The following is a 21,309-nucleotide window of genomic DNA, read 5'->3' on the forward strand; positions in this document are numbered from 1 at the left end:
ATGTCCAAGGCGAATTACGTCGCCAAGTGCAGCAGCCTGCTCGAAGACTGCAATAGCTACGAGAAGCTAGAGATGACACCTGAGAAACTGGACGACACAACGAAAGCATTCCTCAAAGAACACATCAATGGCAAGATTCCGACGAAGCTTGAGGATGCCGTGAACCCGAGTTATAGTCGAATGCCACAATTCTATGGTCTTCCAAAAGACCATAAGGAAGGTTTGCCAGTCCGACCAGTTGTAAGCTGTTGTGATGGACCCACAAGCAACCTATCTGTGCTGATGGAACGAATCCTTAACCAGTTGTTGCGTTTTGTACCCTCGCACCTGGCCTCTACTTTGGCATGCATTCAAGAGCTCACGAAACACAAGAAACTGAATGAAGACTACCTGTTGGTGTCCCTCGACGTGGTCGGCCTCTACAGCAACATCCCGATCGCTGACGCCATTGAAGCTGCGACCACATTACTGGAGGAGCACCGCGAGGATGTCGATATGTTGGGTCTGAGTGTGAAGGATGTCCAAGATACCCTCCAATTCATCCTGACGAATAACATATTCGAGTTCGACAATCAGCAGTACCGACAGCTGAAGGGAATCGCCATGGGCAACCATCTGGCGCCGCCATTGGCCATTATTTTCATGTCAGCGCTTGAGAATGCAGCCCTGTCTTCTGCTGAATTTCAGCCCTGCATTTTCAAGCGCTACATCGATGATATAATCATGCTGTGGCGACATGGAGGAGCGGCTCTGAGCAGGTTTGTTGCCCATCTCAACAACCAACACCCCTTCATAACATTCACCATCACACACTCCGACAACGACACCAGGAGCATCGACTTCCTGGATTTGACGTTGAGTGTCAGTCCCGAGTGTACGTTGGAGTGGGAGCTGTTTGTCAAGCCTTCACACAGCGGAGTTCACCTGTCATTCCTGTCGTCTGTCCCTTTGTCAACAAAGCGTGCAGTCGCAGTTAATCAGTGTCGTCGGGCAATCTCCAACGGTTCAACGGAGGCGGGAAGAGGAGCTGGAATCCAGAAAATCACAGCGCTACTGGAAGCCAACGACTATCCAGATCGAGAAATTCAACGGGCAGTTAAAACAGCAAAGAAACCGAATCGTGGCAAGATGAATCCATGGAAGAAGCCGAATAAATCAATTCTCAAGCTCCCATTCATCAATGATGCACTGGCCGCTCGGGTTTCTCGCCGTGTTCGTCAGTATAGTCCAGATGTTCGTCTTGTTTTCACGTCTGGTCCGTCATTGAAGCGTAGACTTGTCCGTTCGTCGTTTGGTACGCGTATGTGTCCGCGTGATGTGCAGCGTGCGAAGGTGAAGCGTGGTCCTGGCAGGCCAATGGTGTGCAGAGCATGCGACGCGGATGTGAAGAGCAGTGAATGTCTGACGAAGAATGTAGTCTATTGTATGTCATGTACATTGTGCGAGGAGCTCTACGTCGGGGAAACCGAGCGTCCAGTGAGGGAAAGATTCAAGGAACATTATCGAGAGGCAAGGGTGAGGGCAGTGAAGACTCCCTGGGGGGGGGGGGCCATTACAAGTCTGACCACCGAGAATTTGCAACATCATCGCCTAACTTTCAGCCTTTCCACCACGCCAAGATTCTCGGCAGGGAGTCTTCGCTGCCTTCCCGCAAGTACATGGAAGCAACCGAAATCAGAAGCAGAAAGCCAGCAATCAACTGTGACACTGGATGGAGACTATCGGCATAAATTCATCAAGACAACAGGACCTTCATGGTTACTGTGGGCAAGACCATCTCATCGAATGGATGCAATTACCACCCGTGAGGCTCGCACTCACGCACACCCCCCCCCCACACACACACACGCACGCTCACACACACACACGTACGCACACACACACACGTGCACTCACACACACAAACACATACATACACACACTATCTTTCTCTGCCTCTGTCTCTCTCTCTTTCTCTCTCTTTCTGGCCTCGTCACCTTCACATCTAATTGGCGATCACACCAGTTGAGACATGCACTTCACGCTGACCCATCATCACCTGACTTGAGATCTTGCAAGTTGAGACATTTGTTTTTAGGCTCTTACCTGGCGTGCGATATTGTGGGTAGGTTCTGTTTTTGTTTCTGAATATGTGACATTATCTTCAATGTTAGTCTTAATTCTTAGCACTAGTTATGATGTTCCTGGTATATTGCCACGTTATTGTTATTACCCTTTTTCTGTAGTTATATTGTTGTTTTGTTCACAGGAGTCACATATCCCTGAAGATGCCCTCTTGGGCGAAAATTTGGAAAGGAGTTTTAAGTTTGGTTTTGAGAGATTTGGAGAGACTTTAATTTTTTTTTGTAGCCAAGGACTTTGTGCGGCCGTGGGCGGTGAAAGAAAATTAGAAATAATAATAATAATAATAATAATAATAATAATCTTCACTAGTTTGAGGGAAAGAGACAAACGGGAAAAGTCTGAAGAAAAAATTGACTGTCACCACCAGGACTCGAACCAGGGACCCTCGCTTGTAGCTAGCGATGCTCTAACCACTGAGCTATGGTGTAGTCGTCATCCCAGCAGAGACTGTTCAACATTTTCTTCAGACTTAATAATAATAATAATAATAATAATAGTAATAATTCTGAAAAGCAATCATCAGCCAATGATTGCTCGTGAAACTCGTGAGTAGAGACATTTGATTTTCGTTTGTACTAAGCTCTGCACGCCGTGTACTGAGTAGGGTCCAGCGGATAATGCCGACATTATACTCGGCATTATGAGACTATCCGAGCATCAGAGCATTATGGAGCATTAGAAAGGAAGAAAACGAGCATTATGTTAGGTTTGAGCGGCATAACGAGTTTCATAGTGGATAATGTCGGGAAATCTCAGCTTTTTGGCAACAATCGGCTAAAGCCATGAGGTGCAACGCCATGTGTTGTACTGGAAAATGACTTTGTGATTGTGTAGATACGTAACACCTTTAGCACTACGGTACAATGCACAGATGCAGTGCACCTCTTGCGTAGCACTACAAACTACAATGCTACATTTACCTGACCACATAATGCCATTGCTTCATAAAGTCTTTATGTAGCAATGTAGTCAGGCAAATGTACATGTGATGTAGCATGTCCCATGTTGCAACTGAGGCTGTTTATATACACAAAATCCGTAGCGATGATTTACGAGGAGTTCTTTTTTTTTAGAAATCATTGAGAGCCATGGAGGAGACTAGACGTACGCGAAGTGAATATCAAACAGACGAAGAGGAGTTTCCTGTTAATAAAAAGTGTTATGCCATAGGCTCTGGCCATAGCATCTCTTGAGATACTGAAGTAAACACTGATCCATTGATAAATTTGGACCTGGATGAAGGAGCGGCTATAAACAGAAAGAGCTTGTTCCAAATAACTGCCTTTGCCGAGTCCAGCCCAGCAGGCTCGAAAAGAACTAGAATTTCTCATGGACGCAGTACCAAGTCGATTTGAGTGCTCAGCATCTCATGTCTTACCGTTTCTTGGTGAAGCACGTACAGTTCGTCGTGGACGATTGTAATACAAGGCCTAGAGTCAAGTGCTATCAGAAAAGAACAGTAGTGTGGCCAACCACTTGTCTCCACGCAACCTCAGCGCTGCCTAAGGAGAAGAAGACAGCGCAAGCAGAGGATGTAGAGCGGCAAAATAGCTTCTGACCACGTGTGTTCAGGATTTCTGCAAATGGGAGGGATCTCCATATGAGATCGTCTCTCAGGAACTGGCCTCACGTCAGCTGTTTCAGATGAAGACATTTTTCACAGAGTGGAAGCAGTGACAGCTTGTCTGCAGGCAGGAATATCACTTCCCATGATAAGCTTCCAGCACACAAATGATCACCAGCAATAATTGTTTCACCTCTCACTACATGGATAAGCAAGGGAAAAGATTTGATGCACCCATTATTCAGCCACAGCCCTGCATCAAAGTTGCAATGAAGAGCAGCCAATGGAGACGCGATCATGTCTTATAGTGCTAAGAATTGGTGGAGTTCGTGAGAGATACTGTAGCAGCTTCAGAGGCAGATCGACTATATGTATGATTGTATCCTTTCCTGGAAGTTTGACAATGTCCAGCCTTTCTTCCATTTTTGTTCCAAACCAAGAGCATTATAGCCCTTGTTGAAGCATTATAATCAGCATTATGAGGTAGTTTTTGGAGCATTATAATTAGCGTCATACGAACATATTCGGAGCATTATCCGCTGGACCCTAGACACCAGGGACTCATTTGATACAATGAATCCTGGTCAGGAGGGAGTGGATCCTGCTCTTTCCTCTTCAGTCAACGGGGGCCAAGAGATGCTGCCAGCTACCAACCAGTAGGCACGGGCAGAAAAATTGGCAGAATTCGGTACATTTTCTGGTAAGTTTCATGCATGTTTGGTATGTGGATAAAGAAATGGAGCAGAATTTGAGGAATTGCCCGCCATACGGTTTGTATGGTTCTGCCAATTTCACTGATTTTCGAGCAGAATCCGCCGGTGCCTACCAACCAGGTACAACCTTCTGTAGTGTAGAGCACCGGTGCATTCTGCCCCAGGGCGACCCTCCAACGACTTTGTGAACCTTCTCGTCGCGGAGCTGCGGCACTTCCTTGATTCCGGAAGCACTGACAACGTGGCCCTTTTACCGTTTCTCTGTGCTACCATGCCTACTGCTTCAGTCTACACGTCACAATAGCCAGGCCAAGGACAACGCTGAGCATCTACAGAGGCGAATAGCATGGTGGCGTGCGGAGACCTGAATGCCCTGATGAGTGAAGGCGACTGCTTGCAAGACTCCTTGTTCCCTCCGCACAGGGGTAGTCGAAGGCAGTGTGAAGAAGACGAGGCGCGTCGGTTCTCTGACCTCATGAGCCAGGGCCGTGTGCATAGTGCCTTGAGATGCTTGGACTCAGACCAGCGTGGGGAGTCAGGCGGTGTGCTGAACATTGCATGACACCATAACTCTTAGGGACGGCTCATCGGGCCGGGTGAAGGACGCACTGCATGTTTAAAAAAGATTGTGAATATTTTGTGAATATTTATCCGGTATACCTTATAAAAAGATTGTTTTCATTATGTGAGTTGCTGAGAAGCTGAACGTACGTAGCGTGTCAATGCACCACGAAGTAAGAGTGCACACCCAAAAGATGTGAATTCCAACATGTAACGCACCAGGGGACGGAGGTAGGGGGGGGGGGGCATTTGCGCATGCGCGGGGGGAATAATTATGAAACAGGACAGTTGTCCGCATTTCTCAAACCTTTACTCCACTGGTCATTTTGGCATGTCGGTGGTTAGCTGCCCCTTCGAAAGATTTCGCGCAATTCACATCTTTTTGGCTTATCGCTCTCAGTCCCTGGATCATGTGTAGACTGCTCTGCTGTGCTTTTTGAAGGCACTATTGTTCATTTACGTGGGCCATGTTCCGAAACGTTGCAACTGGTTCAGGTTTGCACTTTGCAGTGCGTTGGCCAATGTGGCATGGCGTGTATGCATGTGTGTTTCCACCAGAGTATTTTCTCTCTTTGTTTGCTTTTCGTAATTATTTTTTAAAGGGAACAAATTCTGCTGTCATCGCCACACTACCACAAAGACAAAGTCATGAAAGTTTTCCCAAAATCGATTTTCTTGTCACATTCATAATGCGCTGTTGGAAAATGGATTATGAATGTGACAAGAAAATTGATTTGGGGAAACCTTTCATGACTTTGTTGTAGTGTCGCGATGACAGCAGAATTTGTTCTCTTTATTGCTATTATAAAATTGTTGTCTCCGCGTCGATTATTTGCGTATTTTTTTATTCTTATTTTGCTAGGGAATTCCCAACAGTAGGCATCGGCGGATTATGCTCGAAAAGGTGGCAGATTCTGCTCGAAAAGCAGTGAAATTGGCAGAACCATACAAACCTTATGGCGGGTAATTCCTCGAATTCTGCTCCATTTCTTTATCCACATACCAAACATGCATGAAACTTACCAGAAAAAGTACCGAATTCTGCCAATTTTTCTGGCGACATTATCCACCTGTGCCTACCCAACAGGCGTCATCGCCTTTTTACAGGGAACCCTAAGAAAGTCTTAATGGGTGATCGAAATCCAGCAGGTGAATTAGAAAGGCGGAAGCAGGTGGCAGTGCATAATAATCATGCACTGGAGCAAGTCCTGACCTCTGATACTCTGCATAGGTCATCCTTGCTGCCAAGGTAACTAGTACTTCAAAGTAACCTGATGCTCTGACACGTGTACGACAGAAGTGAGCCACATCATACGTCCACATGAGCATGTCGTCAATGACGTCACCGAGACACCTAGCAAGCTAGCAAGTATGAGTGGTGGGTTGGAATGTCCCTGCACTTCACAATGCATGGGGCTGCATGCATCAGTCTAAACCACGAGGTTTATAGTAGTGCTTGCGTCTTTGCAGCATTCCTCATCAGACCAAAGCTCTGAAGCCAGTCAGCAAGACCACACAGTGGAGAATAGTGAGACCTAGCGTGCATGCACTGCACTCTGCAGTACCCGATTGACGGTGGGTGACCAACAACTTACTTTATTGTGACATTGCAGCAACACAGGGACACGACACATACAGTGTGTAAAGTGGTTGCATGCATATCCAGTGATCCACGTCTTCACACAGCCTACAATTGTAGTGCATGTACAGTGCTGCTCAAATAAGATCATGTCAAGGTAGTGAATGCCACCTTGTGGCCCAGGCTGCTTTCCAGCCATACAATGTAAACCTGCTAGCACTAAGAATGTGAAGAGGTGCAGGGCGCAAACTGGAATCGTGCAATAATAATTATTTTAATATAGCTATGAATAGGATGAAGGGCGCAGACATCACGCAACTACGTTACTTGTTTGACATGTATTACTGTGTATTGCGGCCTTCATCCTATTCATAGCTATATTAAAAGTATTATCTCCACGTAGGTTATTTGAATAATTATTTTACTGTGCAGTGAACTGCACTGTTCATGTACCTACTGCCTGCTGCCAGCCATGAGTATCAAACCAGGGAGAGGGGGGGGGGGGGGGGGGGGGGGAGGGGGATCTCATGATTTATTGCAACAGCAGGCACAAACACTCAACTAAAGCACTGATCCTTGTATCTCATCCGAATTCCTCTATAAGTAAACTCTAGAATACATCTTACTGTACACATGTGACAGAATAATTCAGATGACCTGCTGAGAGTCAAGATAAAAAAAGAGTGAAATACACATGAAAAGACGTAGTCCACTGACGTAGTCCACAATGACGACAAAGAGATGTAGAGTGTTGTTCGTAGAGTGAGCATGCGTTTGGCAATGTGTGCACGCACCGGAACAGAAATGATGCCTTTGAAAGAGAGCTCCATCACTCTGGCGTGTTGCGGGTGGTTCCGATCAGTGATACTAACCGGTCGCGAGCATAAAGGCAAACGAACATGAACAGTGGCTTACCATCGCTGCTGAGATTATGCATTGTCTTGCTCTCGTTGACCCGTCGGTTGTGCAGCTCAAGAGTTCTGGCATCGCAGTCCAGCGTGAAGTCTAGCACATCACCATCTTGCCACTTGGTGCAGTTTGCGGCAGAGCGCTGGTCACGTGTAACCTCCGCAATCCCGTCCATCAGTGAGTGCGACCACCACCAGTATCCAGTGTCCGACAGGCATTGGGTTAGACAGTCACCGTCGGCAGCAGTCGTGACGCCGATAGCCATATTCCCACTACCCAGGTCCTCTCCGAGAACCTGGACGGACCAACGGTGCGTGCCGCTTGTATACGGCTCCGTGCCAAGAACATTGTTGAATCCGTTGCGCGTGCCCGAGAAGTGAACTGCGAGACCAGAGTCCGACACGGTGATGTTGTGCGAACATCGCTGCTTGTCAAAGGCAAGCTTGTACATCACGGAGAACTCAAAGTCCCTCGCCAGACTGCCGGATCTGACGTGAAGTACGTGCCGTCCGGGTCTGGTCAGGCGCAGACGAAATCTGACTGTTCCTGGCGTAGTGCCTGCGGATAGCTCTGCAACCGGTGAGGAACGGCTCCCAGGGTCACTTGATGGCGTCGTGACACTGACCTCCAGAACCTTCAAAGACTCCTCGGAATCCGCCACCACCGCCTCAGAGGAGCTCGACCGCTGCACAAGGTGGAGGTGTGCGGTGCACTCCTGTCCGACTTCAAGGGGACTGGGAAACTCAACACGGCAGCGTTGTAAGTCGATGCCAGGCCCTGATGACACGGAAACCATGTCCTCGATCCATTGGTCCAGCCTTTGCAGGTCCTTGCATTCAGCTCTTGCGTGGATGTTGCCCGAAGTACTGGGTGTCCTCTGCTCCAGGTCAATATCTGACTTGAATGACTTCATCTTGCTCAGCACCAGTGGTGCAAGCAGCATGACTTCAGCATCACAACCAACACTCTCTTCACTAGTGAGAAACTTTCCTATCTCAACGGCGGTTGTGTTCTTCTGTTCAATTATGTCCAGGCGATGAAGTTGGTTTTCAGCAGCTCTCTGCTGCTTCCATCTCACTGCATCCACCAGTATCAACAGTTCTGCCTCTCGTTGGTCCAGCAGAGACCTGACTCCCGAGAATGCCTCCGTGATCACCTTTGATGCCGCCGTGGCTTCGTTGTTGCTGTGCGTGACCTCCTCTTCCAGAGCACTTTTCATCGTAGTCAGCTTGGAGAGAGGAATCTCTGAACTGGTGTGAGCAGTTTGCCATGCAGTGTGCCCATCATTAGCTGGCAATTCATTCCCCAGTACAACCCTCTGCTCCGCAGCCGTTTCAGACAAAGAGACAACGTCGTGCTGTCTGTGACCTCTAAGCAGGCATTGCTCGCAAGCCACGACTTGGCATGTTCGACAAAAGTCGGTCACTTCGTGTTTGCCATGCAATGGGCAAGAGTATTGCACTTGCTTGCGTCCAGTGTCTGAGTTACCTGAACTCGTTGCATTAAGCTCAGTCACGCTGTGCGTACGAAACACTCTTTTCTTGCTGTGGTCCTGGGCGTGCGTCCAGCACAGGAATGCCCCATCGCAATCTTCACATTCGTGTGTAGCGGCTTTCGCTGCGTTCGTTTCGCAGAAATCACACACGGGTATGTCATGCTCCCCGCAGGGAAACTCCTCGCTCGGTTCGCTAGTCCCAAATCGGCTGGACACGAGCTGTTTGCTGATAGGGACACTGGGAAATCCAGGCTTGGTCTCTATGCTGCATGCTTCACATTCGACACAGCCGCCGGGTGTTAGATGCTCCTTTAGACAACGCGCACAGCTCACATGCAGACAGTGCAAGAAACGGCCATCTTCTGGCTGCTTGGCACTACAAAATACACAGCTTTTTAGACCGGGCTCGCTTGCGGAGAGAAGAGTAAGTGCACTAACGGAGCTGCACGCTGCCGTGGCCATGGCTCACTCGTACTCGTAGTAAATCTTACTAGTCTTGTAGTACTACCGGTACTGCAATTAATAATTTCACAAAATGTGTACAGTGTAGCCTTTAGGCTTTAGTTTAGTAAAACTTTAGGTGTTCTTTCACTGAATCTCTTTTTACGCCCAAACACATGACACATATTTGTGACATAATAAATATGACACACAATAATCAACAATAATTTTTTTATGCCTACTGCGTAGATCTACTTCTAAAACAATGTAAGTAAAGTATTAGTTCTAGTTCTACTTCTCGGACAGCCAGGTGTAGTGGTGGTGTAACCCCACACGACGTAACGACTTACTAACGTTACCATGGTTACGTGGCCAGCTAGCTGTGGTCTACCACTGCTGACTGTCGTGCTGAGTACCACGTCTACCCTTTGCGTACTACTGAGTCTGTAGTCTCGGTCTTTTCTAAGTACAGTCATGTAACACGTTAGTTTTACTAAGTACACCATGGTAGCTCTATACAGTGGTCCCTCTATAATCCGGCACTCTTTGTGCCACGGAAAATGTGCTGGATGAGGGAGGGTGCTGCGATGTGCATGAAGAGGACATTTTGGCTACTGAGAAATTGTACTGCTGGTTTATCTAGGGTGCTGGATTATAAAGTGCTGGATTACTGAGAGAGGGACGACTGTACTACACTGAGTCTGGACTGTAGATCATGCATGGTAGATCATGTATTCCGGCTAGCTGCTCAAGTACATGTACATTCATGCTCAACTGAACGTTGCTTAGCTGCTCACAAAAAGGAATGGCTGGACACGGACAGTCTCTAAACAGATATGCGCGTAGAGCTCATGTTTGAGTGACAGAGCTAGAGTCAGTCATGATGATGCGAACCAATACAATAAATTGAATAATGTACATGTACATTCTATCACTCGAGGATTCGTGCTGCGTTGCTGTGTTATGCAGCCATAACATGATCTCGCATTCTCCTCTGTAGTGTTGACTGTTGAAGATGAGAGCGAAGAAATGGTGTTCTGAGAACAGTGAAGCTTGTTCGTTGGTCAGGTTTGCTTTTTCACCAGTGGATATTTACTATTTACTTATTTACTCAGTAGCTGCCAAGCTGAATGCTTTCCACCGGAAGCAACTGAGAAGTGTTGTTGGAGTTCATTGGCCTCAAGTCATCTCAAGCGCTGACCTGTACGCTAGGTGCAACACCGAACGAGTATCCGTCTCAATTGCAAAAGCAAGATTCGGCCATGTCCTGCGGTTGGACGGGGGGGGGGCTATTCGGCCATGTCCTGCGGTTGAACGGAGACGTCCCAGCGCATACAGCAATGCAGGCTTACTTCAGTGTGCGGGACCTGACGACCGGCTACAGAGGCCGACCGAGAACAGAACTGCCAACCGTCCTACACAATGATCTGACGAGTATCAGGAGGTCGCTCAACAACCGAACAGACCTCTGCAGATTGCGTGAAATTGCGTGCCCGAGATCCGGGTGGCGTCAACTGGTTAATGATATCATCCAGAAGAAATAATGTGTACCACTGATCAGGTCTAACTTACTTATGGCTACTTGCAATGTGCTAGTGCTGCACCAGCGTGTTGCTATGTTAGTGTCTTTGAATAGTATGCATATGATCAAGTGTTTGTTCACCTATATTTTCCCTTTTTTGGTTTTGCTTTCTTTCTCTTTTTCTCCCCTTCTCTTCTGGTATCATGTCTAACATTGGGTGTGGCCCAAGCGAAGGCTAGGCTAACGCCGATGCCAACGCGAAAGGGCTGATGATGATGATTATGATGATGATTTCTTTTGATATTTTCTATCCACGTGATCTGTAGACAACATGAGTGTTAGGTTTGATTGAGTGAAGTGATTGAGCCATTTCAGAAGAATGCAGAATATTCGTCCGTTCGCCAAAGCAACATTCGAGGGAATATTCGTTCGTAGAAAACACCATTAATTTTGTTGCATCACATTCCTAGTACGTAGTATGAAGTCAACACTAGATGTATCACAACCGGCAAACCAAAGAAGGTATTCAATCCATAAAAAAAGGAGTCAAATAAAAGCAGTCAATATAGCCCTAAGGAGTGAAATTTGTACTTCAGTAGGAATATTTGACGGCTTAGGTATAGCAAAAATCTCATGATGGGAGTCAATACTAAGGGAGTGATAATAATTATTACATTGTACATGTATTTAGGGGTAGCAGCATAGCTATGGGTAGCTAGTACTAGAAGCCCTTGACGGGGACTAGCCTACAATGTAGATCTACATGTAGTGATGGTCGAGAAATTGGCAGATTCTGCTTGAAACGCACTGAGATTGCCTCAGCCATACTAGCCCTTACCGGCTAATGCCCGCAGAACATTTGACAGAATTTTGTAGTTTTTCTGTTGCATGCATGTTTGGTATGTGGATAAAGAAATGTGCAGTATGAATGAATATAAATGAAACTGAATATCCATAGGCTTCAAGTTGACGGAGTTGAAATGGAAAAGTCTGAAGAGAAATGGGAGCGGAGTGCAGGAGACTGGACTGAGTGTGGTTCATTGTACAAGTATGTGATCATGTCCTTGGAGGCTTGGATATCATCATGATCATTGTAGCCTTTTGTGGGCCTAGGCTATACATGTAGCTTGCAGATTTGTTTGTATTGTATTGTATTATTTTACTTGGGCATTCGCAACAGACCCTAAGGTCTTCTTACGGGGTGTCCAAGATGAATAGCAGATGTAGAAGAGCAGCTGATAGCGTAAGCCACCGCTTTAGTGCAGTGTGTGAATCAGGGCTTTGCCGAAGACCACCGTCATGATACAGACATACGCGTACGCTGAAGACGTTTGGCGGGCTGCTGCAGAAATACAAAATATAGATGTACATGTACATACAACACGAGCAGACATTTGGCCAAAAAATGTACTTGGACTTCCTTTTGATCTTGTCGATGTCTCTTATTGTTGTGACCTTTCCACAGTATTATGTTGCATTGTAAAAAAATTTAAAACTGGTTTGAGGGAAAGAGAGGAGAAAAGGGAAGTGTAAAAATTAAAAAAATTATAAAAGAAAAAGAAAAACTTAGAGACTATGCACCGCAGTGTGCGGAGCGACTTAGGCGTTGAACTATACATGTAATTCATCTACATGTACATGTACATGTACATGACTCAATCTGCGGACAGAACTGTTTTGTCCTTTGTGGACTCATCGGCGCAGCACAGAGAAAATGAGGCCGAACCTGAAAGCAGTGAATTTTTTTCCAAAGCCAGATTTAATGTAAACCTGGCTCGAACGTACCTTGCCAGAGTGCTCAAACTGACAAGTCAGTGAGCACTGCATCATGCAAACAGCAAAGGCACTACCCCACATGAGAGTGCTCAACTGCTACAAGAGCAGTCATGGTCATGTATAGCCGCCCAATTACTACATGCAGTACCAAGCAATCATCACAAACTGCTAAAGGCTGACAGGCGGTCACGACTTCTATTAATTTTCTACTCTCACGTCACGGCTAGCAGAAATAGCATACAGAGTTCAATACACTGTGCGCGGTGCTAGCAAAGGGATATTCCCTTCCTAGGAAGTGTCATGAATACTTCCAAGTAAGTGTCCATTACTTATTAGCGGAATCACTGTCACAATAGGACTGAACCATTCCTGACGCCAACAGTCCATAACCCCACGTACTCTTGGTGATGCCCTGATATTGCTCACAACAATTTCCGTTCATTCTGTGGATAATGAGTGATAATTATACAGGTGCATGTACACGAGCTTTGTGTACCCTTTTTTGGACTGAATTAGGACAAACGCCATTGTCTCGACAATGCTTTAATTTGGAAAGCAATGTTGAACGGAATGCTTCTAGCATTTTTCTACAAGCACTTCGTTCAACAATTTCCGTTCTTTCAATTTTCACCAACCGCCCCACCATAACTGCGATCTTCAGCCGACCTCGACTCGTGGCTACAGCACACCACCAGCATAAAGCGACGCATCCGTTGGTGCTAAAATTAATTCCTTGGTACAGCAGTTTCGAGTATAAAACTCTCGCCAGTGAAACTATGTAGATCTTTCGAAATGATGAAAGATCCTAACTAAGATAGGAGACATCTGTCCGTGAATTCAAACGCATGCTACGCGTATTTTACTTCGGTTAAAATGGCTTTCGTAACCTGCTGATGAGGCTGGATAGAATCATGCTACGATGCCCCCCGACTTGTACATGTAAATTTGAGATCCCTTTTTCTGCTCGTCTTAACCCTGCCTCCTCCCCTCATTGCTACTTCCATGTTCGTATTTTTGTTTTATCTCTTTTTCTCTTCATTTCTGACTCTTCTTACTGGTTGTCATCGCTCTCATAATATTGGGCAGAACTGCCCGTTTGACATGCGATGTAAAACAACAACAACAACAACAACAACAACAACAACAACAACAACAACAACAACAACAGCAACAGCAACAGCAACAGCAACAGCAACAGCAACAGCAACAGCAACAGCAACAGCAACAGCAACAGCAACAGCAACAGCAACAGCAACAGCAACAGCAACAGCAACAGCAACAGCAACAGCAACAGCAACAGCAACAGCAACAGCAACAGCAACAGCAACAGCAACAGCAACAGCAACAGCAACAGCAACAGCAACAGCAACAGCAACAGCAACAGCAACAGCAACAGCAACAGCAACAACAACAACAACAACAACAACAACAACAACAACAACAACAACAACAACAACAACAACAACAACAACAACAACAACAACAACAACAACAACAACAACAACAACAACAACAACAACAACAACAACAACAACAACAACCGCAACAACATGCCCTTACCCACACTCCGGTTGCAGTTCACTTCATCCACGCAGCCTGTGGCCAAGGTCGTGTCCTCGGATACGGCTGGAGTGGGTAAGAGAGATCATAAGCACTTAACATGCCAATGATATCAATTAGAACAACTACATGTATATCAAGAACAAGCATACATGTACATGTAAATTCGTATACAACATTGGAATTGGGAGATTTTAGCCAGGCACAGTGCACACAGACGCATTTGCAATGTAATTCACCCTGCGCCAATGCGTTCCAAACCTACTGGCACACTCTCTTCTTCTGACTTTCACTAACTCTCGCGATAAAAGGACCAGCCATGACTTCGATACTAATAGTGATATTCCTCCTAACAAGCTGCTACAAAATTACATAGTACTGGTGCAGTCCAGAGGAGGAAGGCTCCTGAAATCTTGATCTTCCCCTGGCTCAACGTCCGACTCTGAAAATCTATTCCATTTAAAAAAAAACTCTAAAGTTATATTGCAAATACTGGTATACTGGCAAATGCTGGTAGCCCGAGCTCATACATGTACATGCAGTCGCCGAGTCTTACCATGACAACCACCGGTGGAGCGTATCCCTGTTCCAGTATAGCCAGATCGGCATATGCATAGGAATGTGGCTCCACGCCTTGCACAGTAGGAGTTGTGTGAGCACAGGTATGGGTTCTCCTCACAATTATTTGAGTTTTCTGCAGGGGCGATATTGACGCCGGTAGTTGGGTTCGGATTCACACCGGAACTGGAACTAGTTGTGCTGTAGCCGGTAGTTGGGTTCGGATTCACACCGGAACTGGAACTAGTCGTGCTGTAGCCGATAGTTGGGTTCGTATTCACACCGGAACTGGAACTAGTTGTACTGAAGCCTATAGTTGGGTTCGTATTCACACCGGAACTGGAGCTAGTTGTACTGTAGCCGATAGTTGGGTTCGGATTCACACCGGAACTGGAGCTAGTTGTACTGTAGCCGATAGTTGGGTTCGTATTCACACCGGAACTGGAACTAGTCGTGCTGTAGCCGATAGTTGGGTTCGTATTCACACCGGAACTGGAACTAGTTGTACTGAAGCCTATAGTTGGGTTCGTATTCACACCGGAACTGGAACTAGTTGTACTATAGCCGATAGTTGGGTTCGTATTCACACCGGAACTGGAACTAGTTGTACTGAAGCCGATAGTTGGGTTCGTATTCACACCGGAACTGGAACTAGTTGTACTATAGCCGGTAGTTGGGTTCGGATTCACACCGGAACTGGAACTAGTTGTGCTGTAGCCGATGGTTGGGTTCGGATTCACACCGGAACTGGAACTAGTTGTACTATAGCCGATAGTTGGGTTCGTATTCACACCGGAACTGGAACTAGTTGTACTGAAGCCGATAGTTGGGTTCGTATTCACACCGGAACTGGAACTAGTTGTGCTGTAGCCGATAGTTGGGTTCGGATTCACACCGGAACTAGCCGTACTGTAGTTAGCTCTAAACCTGGTACGGACCTGGTTGATTGAAGTAGCCACATCGTTATCAATAGTCATTTTGCTGCTGGTTGACGTGGGCGATGTCGTGGGCGTTGGAGCGGCGGAAACCATGGAAACTGTTGGGGCGAGATCTGGACCATGATAGAATAGCAAGACACGGAGAAAAGCAGCCAGCACTGCAAGCTTAGATCATCCTGATGGGGATGTCCAGTTTGGAAAATCTAGCGAGTACTAACATGCGGGGTCATCGGACTACTCATCCCATGCCCATACAGCTTGCGAACAAACAATAACAAGAGGATGAGAAAAGAGGATGAAAAAATGCTCTTATTATTGGTTGAACTAGCTCTGCCTTTCGGTGTCGAGCACTCTATTGGACAGCCTGGAACCTCTCTGTTCTACCGGTTGCGTACGTTTAGGTAAATTCTCGCCAGACATCAGTTCGGTGTAGAATGTTCCGCGGCACCTTCTATAATCTATGTTGTCGCCCGGTCACTACTCTGGTCTTTATTCTAGTCACAGTGCATGCCTGCATGCCTGCAACCGTTGTGCCATACGCGAATGGAACACTTTTTGTGCTACATGTAGCGTTAGGAATCGAGTACTTTCATTGACTGTGTCATCATTGTCTATAGCCACAATATGAGTTACATGTTTGAATAGTTTAACGCCATGATAATAGTGTACTGCCGTGATTCACACATTTACTTCGTGGGTATTATATAAACCTGCAACCAGATAGATCTCATTTTTAGTTGCGTGATGATTGCCTCGTGCGTGAACCTCGGAGTCACAACGATTTCTTCATCCTCTTCTCCGTGTAAGTAGCTCTGCCCTTGACTCTTGAGCATTCCTTTCGACGACTAGTCTAGGACCTTTCTGTTTTATTGCCTATTAGTATTAAACCTGTACCTTTGTGCATGATAACATAGAAGTCTTGCCGCTGTGGTTGGGCTACGCCTATGGAGCAGGCGAACGCAGCCATGACCCCATCAAATGCCGGCATGATGACTTGGAAGCTGTACAGATAGCCGGCGACGGGAGGCTGATGCTGCACAACGTACGCAGGTGCTAAGCTGCCAGCCTTCGCCGGCATGGGCACCATTGCCACGCGTCGGTAGGTTAGTTGAGGATGGTTGGAGTTGCACAACGGGCTTTCCACGCGATCGCCAACTTCGGCGTAATCTGCATGGATATGGAGCACCATGACGGAACACATGTGTCATGTAGACTGTCAGAATTGTCACGCAATGGCTGTAATCCCTGTTGCGAATGATGACTAATGCGCAAGCCCTAAAGAGTGCCAGGAAAGGAACTCCCGAACTGTCTAAATAATTAGACAGGCTTACTTTCTCTCTCTCTCTCTCTCTCTCACACACACACACACACACACACACATACACACATACACACACACACGCACACACACGCACACCACATACGCACACACACACACACACACACCATGTGCCACACACACCTTGACCTTGACCTTTGACGCCCATCGCCGGAGGCGATGATAGCAATGCTACGGCACACACACACACACACACACACACACACACACACACACACACACACACACACACACACACACACACACACACACACAAACACACACACACATACAAACACACATAAACACATACACACTCTTTCTCTCTCACTCGTTCACTCTATCTCCCACAGCTCTCCTAGCCCTGCGATCATACAGGCGTTATCATCATTGCACACCGAGATAGATAAAGTAATAATATTGAAATTTTAGATAGCCCTAGGCTAGAGCCTACAAGGGACTTATCATTTCGATCAACTTTGCACAGCGGCCGCGCCGGTCGATCTTCATATCAGCTAGAGTGCACAGAGAACCCAACTGAATGTTGAGACAGAACAGTTACATTGCGTAGCCTGCTTCAACTTCCAGGCTGCTTGAGATCAGTGGTCCGTGTCGGAGTACAACTAGTTCAGGCAACATGGAAGCCGTCAGAAGAATGTTCCTTTCCAAGAGCCAGCTTCCAGTGGAAAGCTTTCTGCATGCACTGGTGGTAGTGTGGGACACGGCAGCTGTAACTCCATAGATATTCTACATCACCTGAGTAGCCGTGAAAAGTTCGAACAGGGCTTGGCCTCTCAGTACAGACTCCTGCACGTACATGTACATGTGCCGGTACATCGAAATAGAAACAAGCAGCGATCGTAATGGTTCATAATACTACGTCTCAGTGATTCCATAGTGCACAGAAGGTGGGGGATGCTATTTAGTACATGCATGTATGCTTTTTACTCAATAGCTTGACGCTTTCGCGATCACACAGCAGCAGGCGATTGTTTGTTTCCTCAATTGTTACTGGTTTGATCAGTGCATAACTTAAAGAAACAAATAATAATTACATTATATGTTGGGCCGATGATGGGTTGCGAGACTATCGATCAACACGCACACATAATAAACGCAATCCGCAGGATACAGTCTGTACAGGGCCCAGGGATTGGAGGGACATTTGGTGCGACGCTGAGGCACGTTCTGTTGAAGCGATCGCCTGTCAGACCGCACATTGCACATCATGCACTGTGGAATGTGTTATGTGATGAGAAAGTGTTGAACCCGCGGCACTGTGAGCCCGTGGAAGAGCATGGATGGTGCTGGATCCACAGCATTATCTACTGGGTTCATCCAATGAGTTATATATTTGGGTTCATGATCCTTTGCCAGACACTGATGATAAACAGCCATTGGACGAAACGCTTGAAACCTCTACTTGTGCTAGTATTCTGTTTTTGGCACTTTGTGGGTTGTTCGAAATGTGAAATCAGGGCAGAGGACAAGGTACAGGTGTACTGTAGGCCGGCATACATGTACATATACATGACTGTACTAACAGGAGAGTAATGAACCTGAGGCTACAGGAAATGCATCTCCTACGGTTACCCACCCCCAACGTTAAACTCATGATATCAGGCGTCCCTCACCTTGCAATGGTCCATTACCGGGAAGGTAGGCTCTCTCTTGGCCCAGCGCTGAGATGATACCAGCTTGCGCGACTGCGATCACAGCCAACAACACAGACTGGGGCACAGGTAGCATCCTTAGCGGCTGTTAGTGAAGGAGGCAGGTAAGTAAGTTGCCAACACGGCCGTGTGCGCGAAGGCCAAGTTCACGATGAAAACAGTATTGGCAGCTCGATGAGGGAATCTGCTGTCTTCATCTCATGAACGCCATTACCGCCTGTTCCAAACCTTAAATCTTTTGGATGTGAGAGACTACATCACGAACGCCACTACTCGTAATCCCAGTCACTGCTACATGCTACACTGGGCAGTTAGTAGGATTGACCTCCCCCCCCCCCCCCCCCCCCCCCCTGGCTAGTTACGCTGGGTTCCGGTGTGACACGTGTACGTTACGGTCGTTTATGCGCTAGTACTACTAGTAATAGTACGTGATTGTACTGTATCACGCAATTCGCCATAGAGTAGACTGCATGTACATGTAAGTACATGATTGTATCATGTACATGTAGGTCATTCATGGTTGCACTAAGAAACGTTCGCACGTCCACGTTACAACCGGCTATACAATTGCGTTGAGAACCACAACCACCTTTATAGGAAGTTTCGCTCGTGCCAGGCCACCACCATGCCTGTAATACCAGGGTGGCAGGTGCAGTGCCTTAACGGAGAGGGTGAGGTGGTAACTCTCACAACCAATGCCTGACAAGGGGGCGGACCTCGTTAGCTGCATCCAATACAAGTACTTTATAATTCGAATCGGATTGAGAGCCAAGTATTTAAGTGAAAAAAGAAGGCCCAAAGGTTTACAAGTTATCCGTTGTTTGTGTCCAACACTAACACGTTTAAGCAAGATACCTGTTGGTCAGAACGTGCAACAATTAGCACAACAATAACTTATGTGATACTGACATTCATGGACCTGATGCTTAGCTGCATCACGTCTAGAATGCGCAAACCTGCAGCCTTCCAACTTACTTACTTGGAAGGTTCTAAGTTACGAAATGACGTAAGAAAGGGGAAGATGAGGGCACTCAAGACGAGGACACGGTAAACATCACAGAGAACTAAGAATGTTAGTTATGACAAAGTGATCATAGATGACGAAGGACGAAGGACCACGGCACAGGACGGCCACGGTCTTACGTTATCTCATAACTTTGAACCCTCCAAGTTGGAAGCCTGTTGGTTTTCGCATTCTAGACGTGATACAGCTAAGCATCAGGTCGTTGAATGTCACTATCACATCAGTCAGTTCTGTGTTAATTGTTGTACGTTCTGACTCACCGGTATCTTGCTTAACCGTGTTAGTGTTGGACATAAACAACGGATAACTGGTAAACCTTTGGTCTTCTTTTTTGGACTCGGATGGAGAGCCAAGGATAAATTTATAGGAAAGAAAAGGACCAAGGAACTACACGTTACGCTGTAATGTATCGTCATCGACATGCGTGTACATTCGCCATTGAACCGCCAACGTCCACTCCTTCACAGCTTAGACTTTCAGCTTGTGCTTGCCTTGGTTGCGCTCCTTCCCCTCCTTGCGTTATTTCTATAACTTAGAACCTTCCAAGTTGGAAGGCTGTTTGAGTGCGCATCCAAGATGTGCCAGAGCTGATAGCCAGTTAGTTTTAGAATGTCAGCAGATCTACCGTAGGTTTATTATTACTCGAAGTATTATTATTCTCAAATTTTTAATAGGGCAATCCCCACAGGCCCAAGGCCGTTTTACAGGGTACCCTAGGAAAGCAAGTACTGATTTGCGGAATAAGTGCAATGAAGAACATAATAGGGCCTCAGCAGGGAGCGCGTTCCAGCGGTCAGAGCAGAGGAAACCAACTGAAAATAAACCATAACGAATTTTGACTTTGGGTAGAGCGAGAGACAAGGTAGTCTGAGAACGAATGGAAGAATTAGAGTGTGTTGAAGCAGAGCGGGTGCAAAAGCCGCAAAACAGGAGCTGGTGCACGATACAGTAAGATATACAATCATGTACATGTAGGTTGCTGGAAACAATTCAAAAACTAAGGTCTTCATCGCTGCTGTTCCTGATGGGAGACTTCAACGCAAAACTTGGGAAACGACCACCCAGTGACTGCCACTCCGTATCCTATGCTGGTTCACACTCAAGGGGCCATCGCAACTACAGCGGCCAGACTTTGGCTGATTTCGCGTCCAGCAATTACCTATTTGCCTGTAACACGGCGTTTCAGCACCGTGCAGAACATATCACCACATGGACAGGCTGGCGCCACAACCCTAGTGGAGGTCCACCTTTACCCATTTACAACCAAATAGATTATATCCTTTGCCGTCACAGTGAAAGGTTTGTGGTGACGGATGCCAGATCATACGCCGGGACAAGCTTAGAAAGCGATCACCGTCTTGTGCTGGCAAACCTCAACCTGACTAAGTTGTACAAGAAGCTCAAGAGGCCGCCAGTAGCCATATCCAGCAACGCAAAATTCAATATATCGGAATTTAGTGACCCGACCAAGAAAGCAAAGTACAGAGAGGCTATCAACGAACATCTACAGGACCTCGGCAGAGAGCAGGAAGGTGTCAATGCGGAGCAACATCT

The 21,309-nt window shown here is 46.7% G+C and overlaps 2 protein-coding genes across 3 annotated transcripts; one reads left to right on the plus strand and one right to left on the minus strand.

Annotated features, from left to right (window-relative positions):
• LOC135823689 (uncharacterized) lies at nt 1-4,769 on the plus strand. Its single transcript, XM_065336536.1, has 2 exons — nt 1-1,515; nt 4,689-4,769. The coding sequence occupies exons 1-2, from the start codon at nt 1-3 to the stop codon at nt 4,767-4,769; spliced, it is 1,596 nt and encodes a 531-aa protein (XP_065192608.1).
• Nucleotides 4,770-11,246: 6,477 nt separating this feature from the next.
• LOC135822651 (uncharacterized protein DDB_G0271670-like) lies at nt 11,247-18,984 on the minus strand. Of its 2 annotated transcripts, none has more exons than XM_065335461.1 (5): nt 18,693-18,984; nt 16,635-16,907; nt 14,801-15,853; nt 14,245-14,310; nt 11,247-12,247 (listed from the first exon to the last, which is right to left on the minus strand). In XM_065335461.1, exons 1-5 carry the CDS (start codon nt 18,805-18,807, stop codon nt 12,165-12,167), a joined length of 1,590 nt encoding a protein of 529 aa, XP_065191533.1. In that variant the 5' UTR covers nt 18,808-18,984; the 3' UTR covers nt 11,247-12,164. The 2 variants fall into 2 exon arrangements, with proteins under 2 accessions (XP_065191533.1, XP_065191532.1); XM_065335460.1 differs by having other exon boundaries at nt 11,247-12,250; nt 18,693-18,983.
• Between the last annotated feature and the right edge of the window lie 2,325 nt (nt 18,985-21,309).

This window comes from Sycon ciliatum, chromosome 8 (assembly GCF_964019385.1).
Source record: "Sycon ciliatum chromosome 8, ocSycCili1.1, whole genome shotgun sequence".
Taxonomy (NCBI): domain Eukaryota; kingdom Metazoa; phylum Porifera; class Calcarea; order Leucosolenida; family Sycettidae; genus Sycon; species Sycon ciliatum.